At 40.6% G+C, this 27528-nt stretch overlaps 1 protein-coding gene and 1 long non-coding RNA gene across 2 annotated transcripts; both read right to left on the bottom strand.

The window, feature by feature from the left end:
* Window positions 1-707: 707 nt before the first annotated feature.
* crbn (cereblon) lies at window positions 708-22831 on the bottom strand. Its single transcript, XM_050038617.1, has 11 exons — window positions 22716-22831; window positions 22312-22424; window positions 21962-22164; window positions 21236-21385; window positions 18581-18743; window positions 16619-16681; window positions 16425-16509; window positions 16168-16283; window positions 14951-15015; window positions 7366-7497; window positions 708-6466 (listed from the first exon to the last, which is right to left on the bottom strand). Exons 1-11 carry the CDS (start codon window positions 22786-22788, stop codon window positions 6283-6285), a joined length of 1347 nt encoding a protein of 448 aa, XP_049894574.1. The 5' UTR covers window positions 22789-22831; the 3' UTR covers window positions 708-6282.
* A 1747-nt stretch (window positions 22832-24578) lies between these two features.
* On the bottom strand, window positions 24579-26782 carry LOC126386524 (uncharacterized). The gene is made up of 4 exons (XR_007569517.1): window positions 26715-26782; window positions 26589-26614; window positions 25922-25944; window positions 24579-24911 (listed from the first exon to the last, which is right to left on the bottom strand). It is a non-coding gene; the product is annotated as an uncharacterized LOC126386524 (long non-coding RNA).
* Between the last annotated feature and the right edge of the window lie 746 nt (window positions 26783-27528).

Genomic DNA, 27528 nt, shown 5'->3' with positions numbered 1-27528 from the left:
AAAAATGTCGGATAAGAACCATACAGGTGGAATGCATCTTGTTTCGACAATATATCAATTATATGTTTATAATTAGGACCATAGTTAAAGGTCCTCATTATAACATAGCATAACAAAAAAGACTTCATGGCAGAGCAGATGGGTTGCATTAGACTGCAAAGTAGATGGAGTTATATTAAATGTAAGCGCTACAAGTCACTCCACTTATCAAACAGAAATCACTGGATGCAGCTTGCGACGTGAACATTTGCTGCTTTTCTGTGATTTCTAGTGACAACACAAGAAAAGCACTTTGAGGCGCTCACCTTGGGCTCTGGGAAATTGTATTGAGCATCATTTTCCTAACAGAATGCATCAAAAACACGTTACAGAAACAGCTCCTTCCTAAAGCAAGGAAGTTTCCTAAAGAGAAGCAGGGAGACAGAACAACTGCTAAAGCCACAAAACAAGTCAGGAGTATTTTAGGGATGAGGCTGAAGTGGTGGTGAGGTACGAGGAATCACGTGTTGCATGTCCTAATGTTGCCCAGATCATTATTACTACTAACGCTCCTCTCTGAGGGACCCTCACGTGGATGACATGGCTCCTCTCCCACTCAGACTTATTAGACCCTCACTGTGCTGGCATACAAATGATCCTCTGTCCACGTGTATCTGCACGTTGGAATAATACACTGCTAACTAAAGAAATTAATTATATGCAGAAACATGAAAGTACACACACACACACACACACACACACACACACACACAGTGAGGACACATGTCCATCTGATTGTAGACGTGAAGATTCATTAACTCTGGCAGGACATCATACGGCCTTCTACCTGTTTGTTTGGGCTCAATTCATCATCTCAGCAGGGTCTGTGGCTTTACACACCCACACGTCCACACACACATACAGACACACAAACACACGTGTTGTCTTAACTGTCAAACTGATGCCTCCTGATCCACTTCCTGCTTTGGATTTCCTGGTGAAATGTGGAAATGAGGAAACAGTCACAGGATAACTGCATGTTTATTTGACTCTGTGGTACACCAATTGTCATGGAAAAACAAGCAAAAGCCTTCTTTGGAAACAGGCCATTGATTTGTTCATTGAAGCATCCATTTTATTGTCGAGGGTGAAAAAAAAAAGAGTCTGACAGCCTGGCAAACACTGAATCAGTGATATGACAGATAATTTTAAGGATCTTAGATATGACCTGTTATTCTCTGGGTGAAAACCTTTCCTTTATCAAACAAAGTGATATGAAACTCTTAAAGGGTCTGACAGAGAATTCTAAATAAGATTTAAAATGAGAATGTAGTTTAAAAAAAAAAAAAAAAAAAAAAAGGGCACATTTTTGAGAAACTTTACCTTTTCTGATTCTTAAAGGGGAACTCCACTGATTTTACACATTAACATCTGTTAACAAGTCTTGCGGACCATAACTGCAAGTGTGAAACTAGAATTACCAACTCAAGGGTTGTATGGCAGTCAAGTTGCTGTTACAGTTTACATCCATGCTTTACACCGATTATAGTCACTAATTCAGTATCTGTCCAAATGTCTCTGCTTCTGTTTCTGAGTTAAGGTGATGAGTAATGGCCAGAAAAGAGTTTTTGCGGAACATAATGATGTCAGAGTAAAGTCGACCCTTGACGTTTTGGATATAAAATGTCATCACTTCATTATTTTATTCTATTAAATGTGTGAAACTGAATTGAATAATTGATGAATTCTTGAGTTATAGCAAAAACCATGTTCTGTGAGGTCACAGTGACCTTTGACCATCAAATTCTAGTCAGGTCACTGATGAGTCCAAGTAGATATTACTGCCCAATTTGGAGAAGTTCCCTCAAGGTGTTCTTGAGTTATTGCCTTCAGGAGAATGAGATACACGTATGTACAGGCGACCACAGCTATCGCTGGTGCAGAGGCATAAAAAGATCTTAGGGTGTGGAGTTCTATAAAGTGAGCTTACCAGACCTCTGTAGCCTGCAGCTCATCTCTGCTTGAGGCTAGCAGCTCGAGGCAACATTAGCCGCTACTAACGTAACACACCTGAATCTCAGACCAAATTGTCAGCGATTGAGTTGCATTGTGGGTAATCTAGGCAGCAGGTTTTCACAAGAAAGAAGATTGCATCGACTGAAAAGGACAATATCTTTACTTGTGCTGCATCGATTTTCACTTTTAAAAATGTTAAAGGTATACTACGCAAGACAGTCGACTACTTTTGTAAACACACTGGCTAGAGAAAGTAAAAGCCGACCCCAGATTGACTTTTGTTTGGCATTTCACCTCGCTATAGACGTTGTTGTGCGATGGTGCTTTGTCTCTTGGATGCCTGCTGCTTACGATCTGGCATCTGGTTGCTACTTCTTTCTAAAGCCCCGACCTCACCTGAGCACTGTGGAGGTACAAACCCATAAACATGCTGAACAAAGAAAATAATAAAAGCCAGGCAGAGGGCAGAGTCTCTGCAGAAAAATGCGCCCCCACACACTTCTACTGGGTCATAAGTGATGATTGAGAGGGATTACTTCTCTATGAGTCTATACACTGTTTTAGGGAAATCCTGCATAGCATATCTTTAACTGTCCATCTTGAGTCCAACAGTGCTATAGGAACGCAATGTTAAATCTGTGGAGTTCTCCTTTAAGGGAAGACTAAAAGAATATTAAAAGATTCATTCAAACAAACTCTGCATGAAACCACAAAGTCAAGTTATTCTCCCACTGACTGTCAACACAACTCAGAACTGTACGTCCATTAAGACATCGTGCTCAGGCCGTAAAAACAAGATGTACTTAAATTGAAAGCCATCGCCCTTTAAAGAGTAGTTATGACATTTTGATAATTATGCCAACTTGCTTTAAAGGGGAACACCATCTACATTAAGAATTCCAATATGTCATTTCCATGGCCTGGGAAAGATCAATCGATATTTGTGAACATGAGCTGCTCTCGCTCAAAGCCAGAAATAACAGAAGTCTCAAACTTGTGATGTCATTAAGTATAAAGTCTGGAGCTGCTCCACAGACAATAAGTACATTGAGATTCACTATATTGCAATATCCAATTTCTGCCCTTATTCCAAAACAGACAATGTTCGCTCTAATGGCTAATGAAAATGAATATTCCACTAATATTCCTGTTTACATGCAGCCTTGCAGACTCAAGATTAAGATGCTCTATCATGTCATTGGTCATGTCAAAATATAGAAAAGTGGAACCCATGGAGCCTCTTGAGCCATTTGGCTTCTTTGCATCAACATTGGATTTTGAATTGGACTGGATTGTCGACCAGTGGTGGACTTGATGGACTGTGTAACACCTTCTTCTTTCATTCCATCGGCAAACTTCTTCAAAAGATTGCAATGACAATATTGGCGAATACCCAAAAACCTATTGTTATCTAAGTCTTTCATAATATTTAAAGACAGGTGTGCTTCTCCTTACGATCAGAAACTTTCTGTCATACATCTTCATCTTCACCACACAGCTTTTCAAACTGTTGGCGAGTTGTGTACAACACATCCATGACAATGCACAGAGCTGACCGTACACAGGCAGCAAGGCTGTGTGTCACAAACCGCGGTTATGTTATACATGTTCAAAGAATGCTCCTTAAAGCCAAATAATATTGACATATCCCACTTGTCTTTTGAGAAGAATGCTTCATTTGGAATAAGGCCTTTTCAGAATATCCAAAAGAGAATATGCTGTTTGCATGAACCCTATCAAATTCAGAATACTGTCATATTTGGGATAATAGGGGAATACTAGTGAGCATGTAAATGTATCCAATGAATGGGAGTCTGATTTTGTGGAGCTGCAAAATCTTTGTTTTCATTTTTGTACCCAAACGAGCTTTATTGTGTTGTTGCGTTCTAAGTTCTGAATCAGAACATTCCCCAGACTGCTCCCAGTGTCACCTCGAACATATGTCCCAATATATTGTCCATGGAGCAGCTCCAGACTTTGCACTTGATTAAGTTTTAGTACTCTAGTTTTTGAATTTGGTAAAGTTGTTCATGATCACTAATATTTTTGGACTGTCTTAGACTTTAGGAATAACATGAGTTTTTATTATTACTATTATCATTTTTGGGGCATTTTGCCTTCACTTGGACAGCAAAGGTGGGAGAGAGAATGGAGATGACACTCAGCAAAGGGCTGTGAGTCTGAATCGAACCCCGGTCACTGCAAAGGACCCAGCCCACATGAGGCGAACACTCCACCAGGTGAGCCAGAGGTCCTCCCACATGAGTGAATTTTGAAAATGGCTGTTGTTGCCCTTTAATGTTAACAACTATGTGACAAAATCTGGATGCCACTTTTAAGTCTGTACAGAATATATGAAGCTACAGCAGCAGCTACCAGCACCTCTAAAGCTCACTGATGAACATGCAATATCTCATTGGCTCAATCTGTAAAAATAATAATAAATGAATAAATGAAGGGTAAAAAACTGGGATAAGTCATGTCATCTCTGCATCCAGGAAATAGCCATAACCTCCGTGAAACCATAAACTGTCATTCTTACACTTCAGTTTCTTATGAAACAAAAGAATAATGTGTTAATTAGTTAAACGTAGGGGTGCTGGTAGGTAAGTTATGTCAACTCTGGACAAAGCAAGGCAGCTGTTTGCCTGTGTTTCCAGTCTATATGCTTAGCTAAGCTAACCAGCTGCTGCTAGTAGTTTAATATTTATACTACAGACATGACAGTGGTATAAATCTTCTCCTGTAAATCTCTGCAAAAAAAAAAGCAAAATTTCAATCTATTCCTTTATGAAATTATCCAAAAACATTAAATTTGACTGACCAACATCTTCACAATCTAGATGATTCCTTATTGCGATCAATGACTTTGTGACTGATGAAAGATCAATTCCTAACAACTCTTTGTGACATGAAGAGAAATGCGAAATAAGAGTCAGATTCTACCAGCAGCAGAACACCAGTTATATGTGACAACAAATGCTTTAACTGCCTCTTATTTACAGCTACATTTATACAAACGTGAGCCAGCACCTTGCAACAAAATCGCAAGAAGTAAAATCCTGAAAACTGCGACACTACAAACCAAAAAGAAAAAAAAAAGAAAAAATCTAACTAAAAACTAAAAACAAATTTTAATTAAATCTTTATCTGTTCATCACTTTCACCATTTAAAGTCTTTCATTCACGTCTGCGGTTCACCGGTTCATCAAACTTATCAAAAGACACTGAGCTGGGGCGTAGGCACACCATTTTAACACGCCACACAACATGAACAAACTAAATGAAGACAGTAAATGCTCCTCTCACTCTCTGGGATAATTAGCTTTAACCTTTTTAAATAACAGTCCTCCATTAGGCACCGAGACATCTCTAATTTCCACTTGCTTGTTTTTCTGAAGCACATCGTCTGACAGGACAATGAGCCTCGGTCGAGAACAAAACAGACACTGATTATATCATGTATATTACACATTGTTGTTATCGTCACCTCAGTTTTTTGTTTATTGCATAAAAAACTGGTGTGATAATAAAAAGCACACATGGATGAGTCTGTTAAATTACTTTCCAATCTTCTTCTCCCATACAAAAATACATCCAATTTAATCCCAAGATTCAAAACATCCCCTTTAGTGACAGATCTACACGTCCAACATGAGTGCGCTCTCGTTCCCTCCACTGACCTACAGCATCTTAACGACAGGACTGATAATAAACATATCTGAGAAACCCACAAAGGATCTGAATGCAAGGTGAATTTATATGAACTGGTTGGTTTTACAACAGATTAAAGTAGGTGACTCTGCCTGCTTCTCAACTGCATGCAGTCAGACTCTCTGTCACACTGAGGAGAGGAGCTGAAGGGAAGCATTAAGCTTTTTGTGTCTGTGTGTGTCTGCAGGTACCAAGGAATCAGCTGGACAGGGGTGCGGATCAGCCTGCTGCATGCTAGGATGCTACAACGTGTCATGGACTCAATCTGTAAGATCTGTTGTTTCTCACTTTATCCCGATGCTCCGAGTCGTCGCCCTGCTGCCTTCACTTCTCAACAACCTTTAAGAACAATCAACACCTCCATCCTGCTGTATTTGCTCTTTGAGTGCCATTTAAAGGCCACTGACCTTTCCACTAATATGATGGATTTACAGCCAAGGGTGACAGCTGGAGTGTGATGCATTGATTACTAAATGTAATCGCAGCAAGAGAGTGCATGAAGATCCAGGCTTGGGGGGTTCGCAGGTTGCTGTTTTTTTTGGGGTTTTTTTAACAATAAATGATGGTCTGACATCACAGGCAGAACAGGCGAGAGCCCTCTCTTCCCTCCTCCCCCTCGCCCCGGGGGATACGGGGGAGCATAGCTGAACGGGTCAGACCCCAGAAACGAGGTGGAGACAAGTCCTTCTTGGTGGCTGTGAACTTCCAACCCATGTGAGACCCGCAGGTTCGGCACTGAGCAATTGTCCAGGCGTACCTGAGAGCGAAGGGAGAGGACAACATTTTATTAAAGGAATATTTCATCCCCCAAATAACCATCTGTATATCAACTACTCATCCTGTTTAATACTGAATTTATGATCTTTTTTGCATTCCTCTTGATGAATTAAAGTCATAGAGGACCACGTTTAACAACAGCAAAACTGTGAAGCAAAACATCTGTTGACAAACTCTCACACAACTCATGCAGTATAATCCAAGTCTCATTTATCGAGACGTACTTGAAACTTATCTCCGCTCTCTTCAACTCCACTGACAAAAACAGTAATTTTACCTTGCTGAACACAGGAGTTGTTGGTCTACAGCTGCCTCGATCAGTCAGCTTGTGTTATTGTGTGACTTCGGTGAATCAGAACTAATCCTTTAAACACCAAATTCATACAGCGTTAGACCAGGAGCTCCCGTGTTCAGCAAGGTAAAGTTAGAGTTTTTGTCAATGGAGTCTGGCTTCGAAGAGAGCAAAGATATGTTTCATTTTCAGTTTAGTTTTAAACAGTGCTGACAATGCATGTGTTTGTGAAGCACTGAGCAAATGACTGGATAAAAGAGACTTAAACTGCACCAGTTGTAACTCATGTAAACACGGACCCTTGTGACTTAAATTCATCAAGAATTTAATCTGTTTTTGAATTCTTAGCTCCTCATGGAGCGTTGAGCTCTTCTTCACAAATTCAGTGTAACACAGGATGAGTAGCTGTCATACAAATGATCATTTCGGGGGTTTATATCTTGAAGACACATAGTATAATGGGTTAGAGGCATGTCTCACATTTATGACAACACTGAGAGGCACAGACGGCTCTGAGTCAATCTACTGTGTGTATCATGTGCTGTATCATTCACTTGTCTGAGGGAGGAGTGTGAGCTCAAAGTTACCCTGGAAACCAGCTGTGCAGTGTAGATGGCCTGCCGACCAGGTTGAGGTTGTTGGCTTTGTAGACAGTCAGGGTTTCATGGACGTAGCCATGAGGGTTGACGTATGCAGCCATGGGGCCATACAGAGACAAGCTGCAGGGAGAGGAGAGGCAGAGGAAATACGTCATCAGCAGCAGCGATTATGATCAAATGGTTCATCCAAATAACAAAACGTCAGAATGGTCCTTCTAAAGAAAGAATAAAACAGAAATAAAACTGATTTGAAACTCAATACGAGATACAAACAGAGTCAAACTGTCTAAAAGGGGTTTAAATTTTTTTCCACCTGGACCCTTTTTTTGTTGGACCCATGGTTTGGTATCTAAGGGGGCATTCACACCAGGATAGTCCGGGGGACTTGGTTGGCTTGGAGAGAATGCCAAAAAATTTCACACCTTCATTTGGTACGGCTCACTTTCACACAGCACTTTTTAAAGCAGACCAAACTACCTGGACAATTATGGAGCTACATTAGGGTCAAATGTTTTGTACTTGAAAAAATAAAATTTGAAACTGAAAATTCATGTGTTGATCTTGAATTTTGAAAAATACAAAAATGTATTCAAAATAAAAATAAGTGTATGAAACGTTTTTTCAGGTTAAATATAATTTTGATTCACTTTGGTAATTCTTTTGAATGAATAATTTATTTTCACTTTTCACTTCCATATATATTTTAACATTTGAGGTCTTATTTTTTTCAGTTGCATGTTTTATCTTTTCAGATTCAGATCTTATTTTTTACGGTTTCAAATCTTATTTTTTCAGTTTCAAATCGTATTTTTTCACTTTCAAATCTTTTTTTCACTTTCAGATCTTTTTTTTCAGTTTCAAATCTTTTTTTTGAGTTTCAGACTTTTGACCCTGATGTGGCGTGGGGGGTGTGGCATCAACTGAGGGGAACGTAGGAACTAAAAAAATTCTGACACAAAAACGACCCCTTAATATTTGTTATGAGTTCCCAAAGCTTAGTTAACATTTCTCACCTGTGTGCTGGATGTATGGGCTCCAGCAGATTGACCCGACCGACCGGACGCCATCATCGCAAGCGAAGTGGACACTACGCTGCGTTCACAGTGCTATGTGGAAATCGGACATATCAGCACTTAAAATGTGGCTGTTGAACTGCAAAATCTGGCATAATTTATCGCTCTTATACCGCAATTGGTGCTCAGTACTGTCTAAAACAGATTTCTAAATGGAAGTTTGTCACTGGCATCAATTTTTACACTGCCAGTCACATGAATATGGTGTATATAAGTGTTGAGTCAGAATTTTTTTAGTTCCTACGTTCCCTGAAGGCACTGTCACTCATGATTCCACACCCCTCTCAGTTGATGCCACGCCCCCCACGCCACATCAGGGTCAAAAGTCTGAAACTCAAAAACCAGATTTGAAACTGAAGAAAAAAAAAAGATCTGAAAGTGAAAAAAAGATCTGAAAGTGAAAAAATAAGATTTGAAACTGTAAAAAATAAGATCTGAATCTGAAAAGACAAAACATGCAACTGAAAAAAATAAGACCTCAAATGTTAAAAATATATATGGAAGTGAAAAGTGAAAATAAATTATTCATTCAAAAGAATTACCAAAGTGAATCAAAATTATATTTAACCTGAAAAAACATTTCATATACTTATTTTTATTTTGAATACACTGTTGTATTTTTCAAAATTCAAGATCAACACATGAATTTTCAGTTTCAAATTTTATTTTTTCTAAGTACAAAACATTTGACCCTAATGTAGCTCCATAGACAATGTCACGCAGTAACAACAGCTGCTCATTTGGGGGCAGTACTGCCCGAAACAACCACTGACCAGGAAGAAAGAAAGCATGAGGAAGAAGAAAACCCGGCTCATCGATTGGCCAGGACCGAAAATGGAAACCCATCCCTTTCAGCCGGCTTGGTCACGACAAAAACACAAAACACCAAAATGCACTGCGCTCTATGTCACTTCATCTCTTTGGTTCGCTGGGTAGTCCGTTTGCATTTCCCACTGTAAGCGAACCGCACCAGGGCTCACTTGCAAGTGAACCGAGACACCCAGCTTTCAAGCGGACCAGGGTTCGCTCATTTGGTCGGCACCAGAGTTTGAATGAGCGTTCACACCACTCCTAACAAACCGAACTATCCATGGAAGCAGACCAGGGTTCATTCAAAGCGGACCAAATAGCCCCAGTGTGAATGTGTCCTAAGAGACTAATGGGAGCAGCAACTTTAGAAATTGGTCCTGTATTGAGTGAGAGAGCTGTAGCTAGCAGCTGCGAAAATAAGTTGCAATGTAACCACTGTGTGCACAGTCAGTCCCCTTTAAGTGCTTGTTTTCATCACTGACAGGCTCAGATTATTGTTTTAATTGTCTGACAATTAGAGAAAGGATTTTTTTTTTTTTTTTTAAACTTTTTGAATAAGTGTAAGACCTTTTTTGTTTAGACCAGGCTCCACTGAAATTAACATTACAGTAAACATCATTTTAATGTGCACAGAGCCAGCATATTTTCACATCTAACTGGGTGAATTAAGTGTTTATTTCAACCAAACCAGAGTTGGTGATTGGTGGAACAGTGGAAAGTCGAACCAAGACAGATTTTTGCGAGTTTTGTTTGGTTTTTGAAATGTGTTTTATGGTGATGAAATGATTGTTTCTTTAACTGGAGTCTGGTTACTTTGGCGATAGCAACTTTGGGGCAGTTTCTGGTTGACTCTTGAACAAAAGGATCCTTTCAATACTATTGTCAGACACTTAAGAATAATAATCTGAGCAAATAAGCACTTTTAGTGGACGTAAATTGGCGGTGCTAAATGCCCTGAGTGGTTACATTGCAGCCTGTTTCTCAGCTGCTGGCTGCAGAGCTCTCGCCCAATACAGGAACTGTTTCATACATTGTTGTTCCCATCAGTCACTCAGACACAAATACATGGGAAAGTAGGTCCCAGGTTGAAAACTAACCCAACAATGAGTCCATCACAACAAACTCACATCAAACTCAAATCCAGAAACCTTAAAGATACCACGTACTGCGCATCAAGGTGGATTCTCTGCACAAAATGTGTATAATATAAACTAAGTGTAAAAAATGTTCTAACAGTACAGTGATGGCCACTCTGGATGGAAACTCTATATTTCAGAAAGAGTGTAGAATTTATTGAAAATCAGCACAGTGTGGAAATGCTTTTTGAGGTGGTGAGCTTGTTGAGAGGCCTCTGATTCACCATATTTTTTTTATTTAGTTTTAAACAACTTGAGGCTTCACACATCATAGCGTAATTTCATCAGCAGCTCGAAACGAGTCTGGTGCTTTCTTGGTGCGGCCATTATGGAAATACAATACAGAATATACAAAGCTACGACCTGAGGATGGAAAATGTTGTTTCCAATCTTCAGTTCTACAAGATAATTATTTTTCTCCACAGGTCCTTGCAGACAATAAAAGAGAGACACATTTTGAGGCAATTTATCAAGTAGAAATTTACCGTACTCCTGTTCTGCTTTAGCTCTCTGATTGAAAATGCATTACGTACGTAGCGTTGTTAGCTGAGGAAGTGTGTAACCTTAAAAATAACAAATAAAACACATCTTTCATTTGCCGTTTATCTGGATGAACAGTTAATGCACTTTTCCTATAAACACAGAGTGAGGATCTGGACAGTTAGATTTGTGTTAGAGGCTCTGTGTGTGATTTCTGGAAAAATACATTAGCCATCACACATCATAGTTAGTTATAAAAGTACATTACATAACAGTGTGTGTGTGTGCTTTCAGACTGCGAGTCTGCAGACGAAGTGCAGGGATATTAGGTCCATGATGTAACTCAGATTTTATTCAACTTCTACGCAGACGTATAAATCAGTGTCGACTTTGACGTCCTAATAATTGCAGTGATTACAGAGATGACGGTGAATACAAAAGAAAAAAGAAGAAGAAAGAAAAAACAATCATGAACAGGAGCAGACTGGTTCCTGGTAAAGTATCCCCATCAGACTGTTTTAATGTGTTTTTTATATTAAGTCCAAATGCTGCAGGAGAGGTCTCAATGAAAAGAAAAACTAAAAAGTAAAAGGCAGCCTAAAATTTAATATTACTGTCTTTCAGTATATTAAAAAGATGAGCAGCCTCTTAATGGCATTAACTGTAAAAGTAGGACCAACAAATACCGGAATTTGTGTATCTAGATGTTTAAAAATCCAGGAATCGTCACTTTAACGTGTTAGCACGGTTTGCATGTCCCTGTGACCCTGGGACCTGTGTTGTCCAAGGCAAATAGCTTCTGGTAGGGTCTACCAAAGCAAAGTGATCCCAGGGGAGGGGGCAGACTGAGAGTGATTCAAGTAATCCTGATGAGACAGCATAAAAGGAACTCCAGTACCTCGCATGGTATGGGGAAACTAGGGCCCCCTTCTGGAGCTGGACCTGGAGGTGGGGTGTGTGTGGGTGTGGGGGTACTCATGAGCCCAAGGCCAAGTGCTGCTGTGTTGGTGTTTTCCCCAGGGAACGAAAGAGTCTTTTCGATGCAACTGCAAGTCGCTGAGAGGAGGTCTCTGACTGGTGTTTGTGCTTATGCACCAAACAGCAGTTCAGTCTCTGGGGGTGTCCTGGAAAGGGTACTAACTGGAGACTCTATAGTTCTGCTGGGAGACTTCAACACTTACATAGGTGAAAATGTAGAAACCTGGAGGGAGGATGATTGGGAGAAACAGCCTGCCTGATCTGAACCTGAAGGGTGTTTTGTTATTTGACTTCTGTGCTTGTCATGGATTGGCCATTGAGTGGTTCTTAAGTGTACCTAGTACCAGAACACCCAAGGCCAACGATCAGTGATCAACTTTGTGGTCGTACTATCAAATCTACAACTGTATGTCTTAAACACTCAGGTAGAGAGAGGGGCAGAGCTGTCAACTGATCACCACCTGGTAGGAAGGTGGATCAGATGGTGGGAGAGGCTGCCAGACAGACCTGGCAAACCCAAATGTGAAGTAAGGGTAAACTGAGAATGTCTGGCTGACGCCCCTGTCCACGGGATCTTCAACTCCCACCTCTGGAAGAATTTCTCGTGCTTCCCAGGTGAGGTTGGGGGACATGGAATTCGAGTGAGCCATGTTCAAAACCTACACTGAAGAGGTGACTGCTAAAAGTTGTGCTCGGAAGGTCGTTGGTGCCTGTCGTGGCGGCAACCTAAGAATACACTGGTGGAGATCAGCGGTGATGGAAGCTTTTCAGGCTTCATTGGCCATGGGCTCTCCTGAAGCAACAGATGTGTATTGGCTGGCCAGAAGGGCTGTAGCTGTGGTGGTTGCCAAATCAAAAACCAGGGTGTGGGAGAAGTTCAAGGAAGCTACAGAGAGGGACTTTCTGTTGGCCTCAAGGAAGTTCTGGCAAACAATTAGATGCCTTAAGAAAAGAAAGCAGGGCTAGCAAAGGAGGAGAACAACTGACTCGGATTGAGGATATTGTTGAGCGGTGGAAAGAACACTATGAGTAACTCCCGAACTTGGCCATCATGTCCTTTGTGTAGGAGGCAGAGTCTGAAGACTCAGGGGAAGCATCATCCATATCCCTGGCAATGGTTCTTGCAGTAGTAAAAAAGCCAGAAAAGCTCTCATTTTACTTGTTCATTTACCAGTTCATCTATGCTCTACCCCTCACCTATAGTAATGAGCCTTGGGTAGTGACCGAAAGAATGATCGCGGATACAACCAGCAGAAATGTGTTTCCTCCATAGGGGGGCTGGGCTCAGCCTTAGAGAAAGGGTGAGAGACTGAGACATCCGGAGGAAGCTCGGAGTAGAGCCACTGCTCCTTCACATGCAAAGGGGCCAGTTGAGGTGGTTCAGGCATCTGATCAGGATGCCTCCTGAGCACCTCCTGTTAGAGGTTTTCCAGGCACATCCAACTGGTATGAGGCTCTGCAGCAGACCCAAAACATTCTGGAGAGATTATATATCTCATCTGGCCTGGGAATGCATCTGGATCCCCTAAGGGGAGCTGGAAAGCTTTGTTTAGGATAGGGATGTCTGGATTAACTTGCTCAGCCTGCTGCCCCCGCGACCCAGGCCCCGCATAAGTAGATGAAAGTGGATGGGTGTTTAAAAATTGTAATGCTCCATTAAAAAAATATTTCATTGCTGGAAAGATGGTCTTTTCATAAAACTAGGCTGTCTTTGCAGTACAGAGATGCAAATGGTTTTAAAACGATGGTTTTAAAATGACCAAAGAAAACAGAGGAAAAGACCTGTGGCATTTACTTTTGCTCAAGATGTAGAAAACCTACAACTACCAGAATGCAGTGTGCACACCAGACGATTAAATGTCCCAGCTGGTGGGTGACGTAATGCGAGCTTGGCCATTGCGACATTAGACTCACAAGTCAGTCTTTAGACGCTTTGCTTAACTAAAGACTGATGTCTTTCTCCCTGATTTTGTGTTTAGATGGGCGGATACAATTTCAGAGTTTCCCCAGGAAATGTGTACCTACAGAAACAGCAAGCTCCGCGTCCATAGCGACCGCTCCACCCAAAACGCCGTCTCATCAACGTGAAAAAATTTTTTTTTTCCAGCGGATGTCTTCGTTACAACACGATTAAGCAAACTGGAGTAGTTTCATGTCGTATCCGACAACAGGAGGCTTTTAACAGATGACGTCCTGATGTTAGCTTTGCTGCTAGTGTTAGCTGTCCCTGTCAGCTGCAGCCACTGATGCTTTCTAGACATCGTGATTTCCCATAACTGAATAAATACCACACATAGCAACACAAAACTGCTTTGCTAGCTCAATCATGTTGTAACTAAGATATCCGCTGGAAAAAATATTTTATTCACGGACCGTTTATTGAGTTATTACCTTATTTTTATACAGTCTATGGTTATTACAGACACCGCTAATGGCTAACGTTAACAGCTAACGGTTAGCCCAGCTAACATTAATCTACGATAACCATGTTAATCACAAAACACACAGAAATAGTAACATTGTTCAATCATTGTGTTTATAGACTTAACAAACATCAGATTAGTCTACACGGTGATATAGTGACGTGAAAAATGTGATATATAGCTAAACTCTGCTGGTTTTCTACCCGAAGTATTTGTAAACAACACGGCGATTCCCTGGGGGCACCGCCGGAAGTGAAGGGCGTGAGCGATCGCCGAGGCCCCTGCACCTCTGTTAGCTGAAAAACTCCGGGCTGTGCCTCCAGAGGTAAAGGAAGAAAAAAATGTTTTTCTTTTTTTTACCGATGGATTTCCAGATTGGAGGGAAGTTTACCACAATTCATTTACATATAATAGCCACACTGTTATGATACAAAGCTGGTTGAAAATCAGCAAAGTATCCCTTTAAATTATATTTTTACTCCTAAATCAAATGAATTAAGACTAAATGAAGCTTTCATGCATTTTAAGATCTTTGTTTTGGTTACCTGCCAGGCAGGTGAAGGAATTATAATCACAGTGATGAATTATCTCTTCTTAAAGTGTGTATAAATACTGAGATGAAAAGCATTTGTAATAACCAAGCTAAAACATGCACAAGCACTGATGTTCTCACCTGAAGATCTCATTTTTTGTGGTGATTTCTGTGTCCTGGCACTGCTTACAGCACAGTGATGTGCACTGCGGAGGAGAGACAATAAAGAGATAAAAGGACATATTAATTCTCAGTGCAAAGTGCTCTCACTGTTGAGGCCTTTATGCTTCCACATGAGCCACAAGCTGGATGACACAGGTTCAGGTAGGCAGTGTGTGACCGAGACACTCTCTACATTCAGGAGGATTATTATCCTCAGTTAGACAGGAGGGAAAGAGCAAATAATAGGAGGGCGCATTAAATAAGCACTTAACACACCTGGTAATAGCTGAACACTTTCTGGTGATGCAGCTGAGTGTGTGTGTGTGCTCACCCAGGAACATACTTCTGTCGTTATAACATATACATACAAAGCAGTGAGGTAAGCCAGGAGGACAGAGCCAAAACTGCTTTGCTTATATCAACATGTGGATGTTAGTGTAGGGGTGAAGCAGACAAGATAACGTAGAGAGCAGCTTCAACACCCTCTTGTCTGTGATCAACCTCCCCCTCAGATCAAATATACTCTTTCAGAAAACTCATGAACATCATCACTGAACACAACAATAAGCCTAAATATATCTATTACAAACAAATTTCTGCCACTCTATAAAGTGCCAAATTCACGGAAACAACATTGGAGACTTCTTATCATAGTAAAATGAACATTCAATTTATGGACAACAGCTCTGGTGGACACACCTGCAGTCGGCATACCAATGACACGCTCCCTCAAAACTTGTGACATCTGTGGCATCGTGTTGTGTGATCAAACTGCACCTTTTAGAGTGGACAGGAATGCTTGTGTAGTAATGATGCTGTAACGCCTGCTGGGTGCAATTAAGCCTTTTGTGCGCATAGGAAAAAAAAGTAGATTTGTATTTCAGCTCGTAAAACATGGGAGCATAAACATAAGTGTTGCTTTCATATTTCTGTTCGAGTGTATTTCGTAACAGTTTTGTTGTGCAGGCCAACTTTGGGCTGAAATATTGCAGAAACAACACATCTATCAGCCCCTACAGGAATGATTAAATATACCAGAGAACATCAGAGGAGAAACAGACAAAGACTGTGCAGTGTGACACAAGTAGAAACACCAGATCTGATGACGCCATGCGGGAGGTGACGGCTGCAGGGACAGAGGAGAAAGACTAAGGGGGTTGAGCAGGAATGAGGGGTTAGTGGTGACCTCAACTTACTCGGTCCATGATGTCCAGCTCACAGCGAAGTCTCTGGATGGCACTGCCGATCTTCAGCAGCTGGAGCCGCAGAGCGTCGTCTATGGGCAGACAGGCCGCCACTCTGTAGGAGAAATCTGACAGAAACCAGACAGAAGAGAGAAGACAGGGATGAAAGGAAGGAAGGAAAGAAAGCACAAAGAACACAAACAAAGACGTACGTGTGCATGTGTGTACGCGTCTGCTATCCATCTGTAACACACTGAACAGAGGCTGACCTACGGCGTTCGTAGGGAGAGAGTCGTCCTTCAGATTCTCGTCCCATTCATGGAGCTGTTTCTTCACTCTGTTCATGAGCGACTCCTGTGAGGTGACACACATGAAGCGGTGGAAACGTGGTTTACATTCAGTCTTACATGATGTTTATCTATGGAGGAAATACCAAGTCGTGTACCCGGGCTGCAGTACTCACAGAGTCGTAGAGAGCGTACACCCAGGGCGGCCATGGTGTCAGACTGGCACAGTGAAACTTCCTCTGTGATGAACAACAGACGCACCATTAACTAATTATATCTTCCTACAGTGATAACTCAAGTGCTCACAGTTCTCTTCTCTTCCCACGTTACTATCAATAACACACACGTCATGGCCAAAAATATCTAGACACTGAAACAACATACTTACTGTTGAAATTTCTATGTAATTCAATATTAAATATCATTATATAATGTAGCATTAAGCTTCATAACTGATAATCTTGTCTGATATAATGATGAACTGAATATATTCAGGTTTTAGACTGTTGGTCTGACAAAAACAGACATGTGAGGAGGTCACCTTGGACCCTGGGTAACTAGGATGGACATTTTCTACTATTTTCTGATGTTTTATAGACCAAACAATTAATCATTTAATTGAGAAAATCAATAATGGAATTAATGCTTATAGTTGCATTCTTGCTTCTTTTGCTGTCTAGCATGTAAGCCACCTTGAATTCCCATTTCCTTGTGATAGACAATAACTTCTGTCTGATTGTGATTCTAAATTATTCAAAGAGAAAGTTCTGTATTTTTCAACAGGGTTGTCGAACTAGTTTGCTGTTTCTGTCAAGTATCTGTCCTCTAGGTGCTCACTCTACAGCAGGAAACAGCACTTCAAAATATAAACTCTGTGCTGGTAATTCACTGTACTTAAAAATAAAGTGTGGCTCTTTACAAACTTGACATATTTGTGAGTCACTTGCGGTCTGTTCAGAATGGACCCGTGAACCACTATTGGACTGTCACCCACCAATTGGGAACCACTGCTTTAAAGGGTGCTTGTTTATGCCACTGAGAGACTCAGATTGTTATTACAAGTGTCTGACAACATGATGGAAAGGACCCTACAGAGAAATAAATCATTTATCTTCACTTTACGGATGATCCGGTCCGTTATTGTCTTCCTGCAACAACTCAACTTACAAGATTTCAGAACAAGACGTCCCTTCAGTGAGACTTGATCAGACACAAAACAAACAGACTGGATCAGGAGAGAGGAAAAGAAAAACATTCAATTTCTTTGTCAGACACTTATAATAACAATCTGAGGCTGTCGGTGGCAAAAAAATGCTCTTTTAGTGGACGTACATTGAAAGCGCTCCTGAACAATTTAATTTCACAGGACCAATTTCAAAATTGTTGTCTCCGTTTGTCACGTTCCCACAAAAACATGGGAAACTAGGGTACAGGTTGAAAAATACCAAACCTTCCCCTTAAGTCCCCGTAAAACAGAAGTTAGAACTCCCAGTGAAATAAAATAATTGAGTGGTGTACGATTAGAGGGATTTAAATACTTCGCATTTGATTGGACTGCTAAAAAGTAGGTGGGCTGAAAGTTTAGCACGATATGTCGGTACAACAGAGTCCGCTGCTGGCTCCACACACACACCTCCCTCACTGATTAGATCAGGAGGATGAGGGAGAGATGAATCAATTACATTGTTTGGGAAATGAAAACAAAGGTTTTGCCTACTGATATCCAAACACACATCTCTTCCTTTTGCTCCTCATATCGCTCTGTTAGCTTTTACAACATACATATGGTGTGGGTTTATATGACTGATGCGGATAACTAGTTGCCCAAAGTCTCCTTTGATTGTATGAACTTTTGTAAACCCCTTGAGAGCAGGATGAGTCATCAAACATTTAAAACATTTAGCTGGTTTTACATAAATCAAATAGACAAGATTTTGATGTAAAAATACTCTGACACTGATTTTTTCTTACATATATTTGGTATGTAACAAAAGATAAATGATGAATCAACATAGGGACACAAGATTAAAACTGCGAAAATGTATCTTTCATTTCATGGAGACTTTAACAGCAACGGCTGTCACATGTTACTGCTGCAGATGTGAACTACATGTGCTGTGAGCGCTCGTGTGTCTGACCTGTTGGTAGTTATTCCACCAGTGTTGGGCCTGTTTGCAGCTTTGAGTCGGGGGTTTGGAGGAGGGGTGCATGTGGAGTCTGGAGAGGGGTGTGAGCTGCACGGCAGAGAGGGGATCTGGAAGGATGCGTTCTGGAAGGATCTGTACTTTGGCTTGTCTGATCCTGAGGGGATAAACAAAGGGAGACAATAACACAGGTCGTGAAAAAAACAGAGAGGCAAGGCGGGAAATGTGGAGGAGAGCAAGAGAAGCTGAGTGAAACTATGTGGATGAATAACAGACTAAACAAATGGTGTGCTGGCTGAATGCTATCAGGTGTGTGACAGGATGTTTGTTAATCTGAGAGGATAATAAAAAAAGGTGCAGTCTGTACATTTTCTCTGTCAGCAGTGAGAAATATTCCTCTAAGTCCTCACACAAGGTGCACTCAGTGAACTCCCTGGAGCTCAGACCAACAAACATTCACTAAGCAACACCACATGAGCAGTAAAGAGCACCTTCAGGTGTAACCATGAATCAGAACACACACCGAAAATAGCATTCAGTTCAATCCTGCCAAAAGATGATATGCTATGTTTAATTTCTATCTATTTAATGCACAAACAGCAACAGAAATTCACAAAACAGGTGCCATAATATGATGGCAGTGACGCTAAATTTCCAAATGTTTGTTTCAGCAATCCAAAATCCAAAGGTTGAGCATTCAGAGACATTACAGAGAGAAAGAGAAGTGTATCGAAATACACAGAAAACGCTCTATCAGTATTCAGTGCACATCACCAAAGACGGCACGGCAGCGGATCCCACTTAAGCGGGCGCTAACTTCAATTCTCTGCTCGCTGGCGTCACTTGCAGTACAACAAAAGGTCAACAGGATTATGGCAACCAATTTATGTACATTACACAACGGACTACAGAATGGCGGAAATAAGTCTTTATGAAGACCCAGTCTTATGGACGGTCAAACTCAATGACTTCCTGAACAGTGGAGGATGTAAGGAGGCATGAGCTCGAGTAGGGCGACAGCAGTTACGGCACAAAGAATGGGCTTTGCATTTTCTTGTTATCTACACCGATTATAAAAAATAAATTAGACCAGACGAGCCTTTGACGGAAACTGAACGTGACAAATGGTCTGAAATTATGGCCGGTTGTGTCAAATACGTGGACGAAGCTGGGGGAGAGCTCACATTATATAAGATACTGCACAGATACTGTAACACAATATACAGGCTCCATATAATGAAGTTGTAGACTAATAATTTGTGTTGGAAATGTAAATAGGATATAGGAACACAGTATATGGGAAGGTAGTTAGGTCAGATCACTTTGGATCCAGCCGGGTATTAACAGTCTTGAATACCTGTCGTAGGTTTGGTTTAGAAATTCCTTAAAGTCCAATGTTGTGTTTAGTGGGAGACCAGACCAAATACCAAACATATCTAAGTGTGTGTTTGAGTTATGTTAAGACCCTAGTCGGAAACAAGACCCCAGAACTGAAAGAATAGGTGAGTGCAACAGTGGAAATAACATCTTTAGAATGTACATGCTAAGATAAGATATACAGATATAAAATAAGTGTAGGAAGGTTGTCGCACTGGGACCAGTTCTGGGCTTATATTAAAATAGAAAATAGGTCAGATATCAGTCTCCTGTGTGACTATGTAACACTATGGTAGGACTTAATAAATATGTATGACATGTTTTCCCTCTGTTGTTGTTTTATTTTTTTTATTTTTCTTCTGGATTTATTCATTTGTTATCTTTTTTTTACTGGATATATGAACTAAAGTCTGTCTCCATAATGTCAAAAATATGCCATGTGCTCTCGTACACTGGAAAAAATAACACATGTATGTCATGTACCAAGCTTTTCAAAAACTAATAATTAAAAATAAATAAATAAATAATCCAAACCCTCTCAAGAGTATGTAAAAGAAAAACTTGAACACAACCATGTACGCATCATTTCACAACAAATACATCTTGAATAAATACTTGAAAGTGTATATTTACTGTAGTAACTCCATGAATACAAACATCATAAGCTGACTATGATGCTCTCAGTTTACCTTTGAAGCCAACTATGAATAGTTAGTCTGCCCTCTAGCTGTGAGCTACTGGAGCATCACTCGGCTGCAAGAAATGACTGGTCAAAAACTGATATCTGATGTGATGTCATTTTCAATATGCATCATGTATGATGTATATAAAACACTAACAATTCAAAGTTTGATTAAATGTTTTATATTGACTAAAAACATCTCAGGGAATTGAATATTTCCATTAAGTCATGCTTATACTCAAAGTTAATGTGAATACAAATGAACACTGAGGCTGTTCAGCACATACTGCATGGAAGTGATCCACTGATCTGCAGTCCTCGTCCAGAGTGCTGCTTGTTTTCTATCTTATCAGGTGGTTAAAACCAGATTATTACATTCATCTTACATTCCCATTTGAATCAGTCCCGCCTAGATGATTACCATGAAACCTCGCAGGGCTCTGATTTCTGCACACAACCACGGGCTCACAATGTGAGGACAACAACACAACATTTATGTCTTTATTCATAGAGTCCAGCACTCATTCAAATGTGCACATGCATTTATCGCTGACCTTTGGTTTAATGATTTATGATGCAGTTAAACTTACCCGTCTGCTTGGGTTCTTATCTCATGGACCTTGAATCTCTGCCTCCCCACAGCTTTCACTTTGACAGTTTCAATTCCATATTCCTGCTCTTCTCTGTATGCATAGATTTCAGCTGTTGTCCCAAACTCTGCCTCCGGGTCACCTGTATCACTGCGGAAACATGCCAGATAAAATCATTGCAATTAAAGTAATTCAAAAACGTATTTAAAGTTGTAATTCTGTAAGGCTGGGGGACTCACAAGAGACACAAAAGCAATGGTGCAAATTGAAGCAGCAGAGACATCCTGACTTTTAATCCCTTATTTGGGTCAAGCTCCAACAACACTGGCTCCTACACTTCCCATCATCATGCAACTTAATGGCATTTTTTAAAGGAGCCTCAAACCAAGTCTAATGAATGCCCAGATCTTTCAAACTCGATGCACCCTGTTTGTAACACAGGCTTTCTGTTTTATACTGTATGTTAAGTCTCCTAGCTCAAGCCACGATAACCCGTGTGATGTAATCTGGATTATTTTCTCAGACTTGTGCCACTGTTGAGGATTTAAGGTTCTAACTGGAGCCACAAACCACCCGGACACAACTGCTGCAACTGTTTTTATAGGCTGACTCTAACTCATCATGGCTAGTAAAGCCTTTAACTCCTATGCCAAACAAAGAAATGCTCTCTCTGTCCAGTCTGTGATGATTGCCAGTGGCTACAGAGCCTTTTGCTTTGCTGCTGACCTGTGAGCGAGCACAGCAAAGGTGCGGTCCCTCTGGATGACGCTCCGCATCATGCTGACCTCCTGTGGCCTGAAGAGCTGCAGAGGCAGCGTCTGACCTGGCACCAGCATCACAGCTGTGTGTGGCAGCACAGGGATGGTCTGACAGCTGTCGTCATCGTGGACTGTGCGGCCGTGAAACTCTTCCATGTCTGCTCCCAGGTACTGCCAACAGAGGGGTCAGAGTCAACACAACACAGCAGCTGCAGAACACTAACTCTGCAGCAGCTCTCTGATGGAGTGACAAACACTAAGGAGGGAGAATTACACATGTGTGGTAGTAAACATGTAGAGAAGGAAAGCATCACTCACAGCATGTGATGTGGGCAGGCTGGGGTCAAAGGTGATGATGGTGGGCTTCTCTGCATCCTCATTGTCTCGGTCCTCTGTCTCCATGTCATCTTCCTCCTCCTCTTCCTCATTGTCTGTCATGGCACAGCAGAGACAGAAGCTCACAGTGAGGCTAGTTAGCTCTTTAAGTGTCTTTTAACCAACCTACGGGTGCAGCTTTATCATTTTAATGAGTCACCGTGATGGCAGAAATGAAATGAAAGTGAGAGCAGCTCTAATGTGTCAGTCAGGGTGTGATGTCTGACAGTGGCCTGTTGTGGAGAAATGTTAGCTAGCAGTTAGCTGTTAGCAGGGCGAAGAGATAAACGCAGTTCCGGTGAAACACCGAGCGGACCGACCGGCAGCTCGGTGAGTTTAACTGTTACCTGGTAAAAGCTGTAACTGGTTCCCCATGTTGTCGTTAATGTTGTCTTCACCTCCTCCCCTCTCGTCAGCCATATCCTTGTGTTTACAATACTAACTCTTCTTCTACGGCGTCTTCAGTGTGCAGCTTCCAGGAGGACCCCGAGCGCCCCCTGGCGATGCGTCACGATTTAACCTGGGTTAAATTATGCAGATTAAAATAATCCACTGACATGTCTGTGGTTCCCAATTTTTTTCTGTCATGCCCTCATTTGAAAGCCCCAATCAAAAAAATTCAACAGTTATATATAAAACATATTCACAATACCATCTCAACCTTCAGTCTGGTAATCAGTGCTCCTTTTATGACAAAATAACCACTCTCACGGAGACCCCTGAATAATTTTAAAGACTAAATCCACAAAAATTGGAAGTCATCAGATATATTTACACAGGCACCGTGCTTTAAGTACAATTTTGAGATAGCTGTACTTCGCTTGAGTATTTCAATTTATGTTTCTTCTCCTATGTCAACACATCGCATAGGAACATATTTTAGGGTACTTTTTACTCCACTACATTTATCTGAGAGCTACTAGTTAGAGCTACTTACTCTGCAGATTAAAGAGTTCATTCTGCCTGTATAATTGGTACCTTTTCTTTTTCCTACTTTACGTCAATTTGCTGATAAAAGGAACATTTTTAATGCAGGACCTCAGAAAACACTGGCAAGATATTGTGTCTTGTCCACTTTGCATCTTTGTTTACTCAAATTAAGTTCACGCAGCAGTTTGAGCCTTTGAGCCACACTAAGATGAATTTAATTGGATCCCATCTCTGCTCATCACACGCAGAGAGGTTGAGTTTATTAGTAAAACATTACCACAACAAAACTAGCCATGATGTTTCAGGTTTGGCATGACAAATACAAACTATGGAAATAACTGAATAATTAAAAAAGAACCAGGTAAAGCTAAAGTGGAAAGCAAGTGAACTGAAGTTGACAAAAGATCAGCAAATTAATTGCTGTGCTCTTCTGCTTCACTTGAGCAGCAATCTACAGTTACAACCAAAGTTATCATAAACATCCATAAGGACCCCGTTTCATTTTGAATAAGTCATTTTGCCTCTGGTGGACAGTGATGTCAAATACTGATTCCCCCAATCCCAAATGGATCCCTTACAGACTCGCTGACTCAAGTTCTAAACCCTTACAGACCTAGGACCAATTCCACTTCTTCCCCTTGGCCCTTGTCTTGGCCCTTCCCCTTGGTTTTGCACATAATCTATAAAGGCATCTATTTGGGATGGGGAGGGACTGTGTAATTTTAGATGTCAGCTGCAGGGTGGTGTTAACAGCATTTAGGAGTTCAAATACCTTCATGCCCATGTATAGATCTGCTTGTACATGTGCATGATATGGGAAAATCAATCACCTGTAACACCAACAGCTTCATTTGTTTGTCTTAAGTGCACAAACATGTTGCCAATGTAACCCTGTGCTATCCAGTAATTATGTGGTACTGGTCTGATACCTGAGGACTACCTTCTTCAGTTATGCAAGTTATGTACCGACTTTCCAGATTTTGACACTTACTACCAGAGGTGACTGGATTATATTAAGCCCAAATCACTTGGAGTCAGCAGCCATCTGTGGTCCAAATACAACCTTTGATGACAAGTAAATTTCCACATTCTTCATTTTAAGTTTGTCACACATTTGAAGTTACTATACACCCAAGTTACATGACTGACAAAAGCAGAGCTTTGATACACAGGACTGACATTGCTCCTGCCGTGATGTTCAATTAATGTTTAAGTAAATTTAAATACAGAACAATTTAATCCTATTATGGTGAAATTAATAAAGAAGCTGAAGCTTGTGGTAAATTTTTAACAGTGTTCATTTATTGTTCAATACACCACCACATCACAGTTGTTGCTGAACAAAACGTATTATGGTCCATGAACAAGACAGCTGTAGTTCTGATGTTCAGAGATGGTCCAGCATCTTTGCCTCTTCCGGTCAGACGTTCACAGCAGGCTCCATGAGACGCGCAGTCATCTGAAGTCAGGGCTTTAGGCCTTCGTTCCAGTGATGGAGGCTCCACTTCAGCCACATGCGTCAGTCATCTGGAGAGGCTCCGACAGGATCACAGCTGGTGGGGATGAGGGCTTACTTTGACCTCTGCCTCATCTTTCTCCTTTTACGCTTCAGCCTGTGATAAAAAAAAAAAGACAACAGCTGTCACGAGTTTGCTGCTCAATAGCCCTTCAGCAGTGCAGAAATCTGGACTGATCACAACCCCGACAAGTCGTCCACACTTTTACTGGCCAAAAACAAAGGATTTAATGGCCCATTCAATAACAAAATTTAACCTGGGACAAGAGATAATGAGTTTTAAAAAAGAGGAATTTATCAGTATCTGCAGTTACAGCACTGCGTAGGATCCTTCAATTTGCCTTTTGAGTCACAGTTCAGGATGTCACCTTGCCATAAAACTGTCAACCCAAAGCAAATATAGCTTTTTAAATGCATTAGACCTTTTACCATCCCATGTTTCACCTTTAAATGTAACTTCACAATTTGGAATCATCTTACAGACCCGGTATTTAAGGGAGTTTAACTGCAAAGACACTTCCTAAACTTCAAGACAGACTCAATACTGATGAATGGTTGCATTTCAAAACTGGAGGAAACATGCTCAATATAATTTAATGAATTTCAGCCATTTTAAAATCATGGGTTGCAACCTGGAGCCATTATTCAAAAGACTAAGTTGTAAGTGATGTTCACATGGACAAATATTTAGAACATGAATCCATGGACATGTCTAGAGCAATGTGCAGATTTTTGACAGGCTCCAGTCCTGCCTTTACTGCTGGGCACACTTGAGTTGACTATGGATGAGCCTTTAAAAATGGACATCAGCGGGTATTCAATTCCAAAGTGGAAAAGACAAGTTCACACTAGACAGCAGACACAAATACTGGGTATAACCGTCATTTGATCAAGTGCTAGTGTTGAACTGGATTGGGATTTGAGATTTGAGAGCACTGTGATTAAATACATGATAGATTACAAATAATCTCAGGTAGCTCTGTCACTACTGAAGTGGTAAAATAGTTTTCCTGTTATGCACTCAATTTTTCAACATCTATGTATCAAAATCCTCAAACGACTGGCAATTAGGAATCTGCGTAAAGGAAAGAGATCAATAAGGCTTACCTGCGCATACGCTTCTTCCTCCACTGGAAAACAAGAGGGATATTTATTAGTGTACAGTAAATTCAGGTCAGTGGCCATGTGGGCCATCCCTCTTACTATGTGACAGCATGCTTGTTGTGAAGCAAAGAAACTACACCACACTACACTGGTACTGAAGACAGTAAACAGTAATGTCTGTCTCCCACCAGAACTAGACATTTAACCAATAAACACAAATACCAAGAGGTTCACCATTGTTAACATTAGAGTATGAACCAGAGCAGGCCTTTTGGCAACAGTAACACTTGCATCACATTCCCACTGTATGGTATAAAATGTCTGAGTTACTAGCACAGTAGGAGTTACTGAAGAATAAATACACTGAGAACTGTTTTCAGCAGCACAGACATTTAGCATTGTTAACATTTGAGCATGCAGCAAAGCGGCCCTCCTGCAACTTAACATTTACACTATTTCCTCTTGGACTGTCTTCAGGTGAGGGGTTTAGTTTACATTATTATCATAGTTATAGTGTGTGGAAAACAAACACATAACTACAGAATCGTTTTCGGCCAACAAACAGGATAAAGCAGCGCTGCGGTTGCTATCCAGATGCTAGCTAGCAGCATTGACTGAACAGGAAGATAATATAAAACATTAAAATACTGACACAGGCTGGTCAACTCACCTTGGCTCTCATCGTGTGGAGAGATTCTGTGAAAACAACACAAATGAAATTATTAGTAACTGCGGATGATTTGTAAAACTTGAAGATTTATTTGGATTCAGTTAGCGGCGAAACAAATTCCCATACCTCTGAGCGAGGAGAGCAACGGAAAGAGGATGTGACGAAGGAAGAGGGCGGAACTTATACAGGCGTTTACGTCACGTTCGAGCGCCAAGTTTTTTTTCTTTGCTCACTGGGAAATGTAGTCTTAATGGTCAGGACTGCGTTTTTCAGGCATAAAAGTTATCAAAGTGAGATATGGCGCTTTGAATGTACAAAACTTATTTGGCATTCATTAGGTACAGGATGGTGTGAAGAAACTGCTAAAGCGAAAAGTAGTGCAGAAAAAAAAATGCAAACTTCTATTATTACAAGATTGAAAATGATTTCAAAGGGAGTGCCTTAACTGCAAGTTGAAATTAATAAAGGGAGGCAAAAAAAAGTACAAAAATGAATAAATTAAAAAAAGTAGTAAACATAAAATAAAATTAATTATTTACAAGGGCAAATTTATTTTTTCTTAGTTATCTGACATGATAGGAAAATGTTTTTTTTAGGATCATATAATGGTGCTTTTCTTCCTTTAATCAGTTTTAAAGACGTTTTGTACAGTATAAATTAATTCAAGAAAAAATAAAAGTTGGGGGAGGATTTCAGGATTTTGATCTTATGTATAAAAAAATTGCCAAACATATGATTATATTACAACAGAGTTTGTCACTTTTGTTTTTCAAGATCATGCCAAATATTGTCTGTAGATTTCGAAGCTGGAAATGATGAGATATTTAGGTTCATGCATTTGTGAATGTCAAGCCAAAATGTATGTATTACACTCCTTGGGAAAAATATATGGACTGTGAATTCAATATCACTTTCACAAAATCAATATTAAATTGTAGTT

The sequence above is a fragment of the Epinephelus moara genome, chromosome 24, assembly GCF_006386435.1.
Source record: "Epinephelus moara isolate mb chromosome 24, YSFRI_EMoa_1.0, whole genome shotgun sequence".
NCBI classification, from domain to species: Eukaryota; Metazoa; Chordata; class Actinopteri; order Perciformes; family Serranidae; genus Epinephelus; species Epinephelus moara.
Note: the sequence above shows the minus strand (reverse complement) of the source record. Positions and strands in the feature narration are given on the sequence as shown.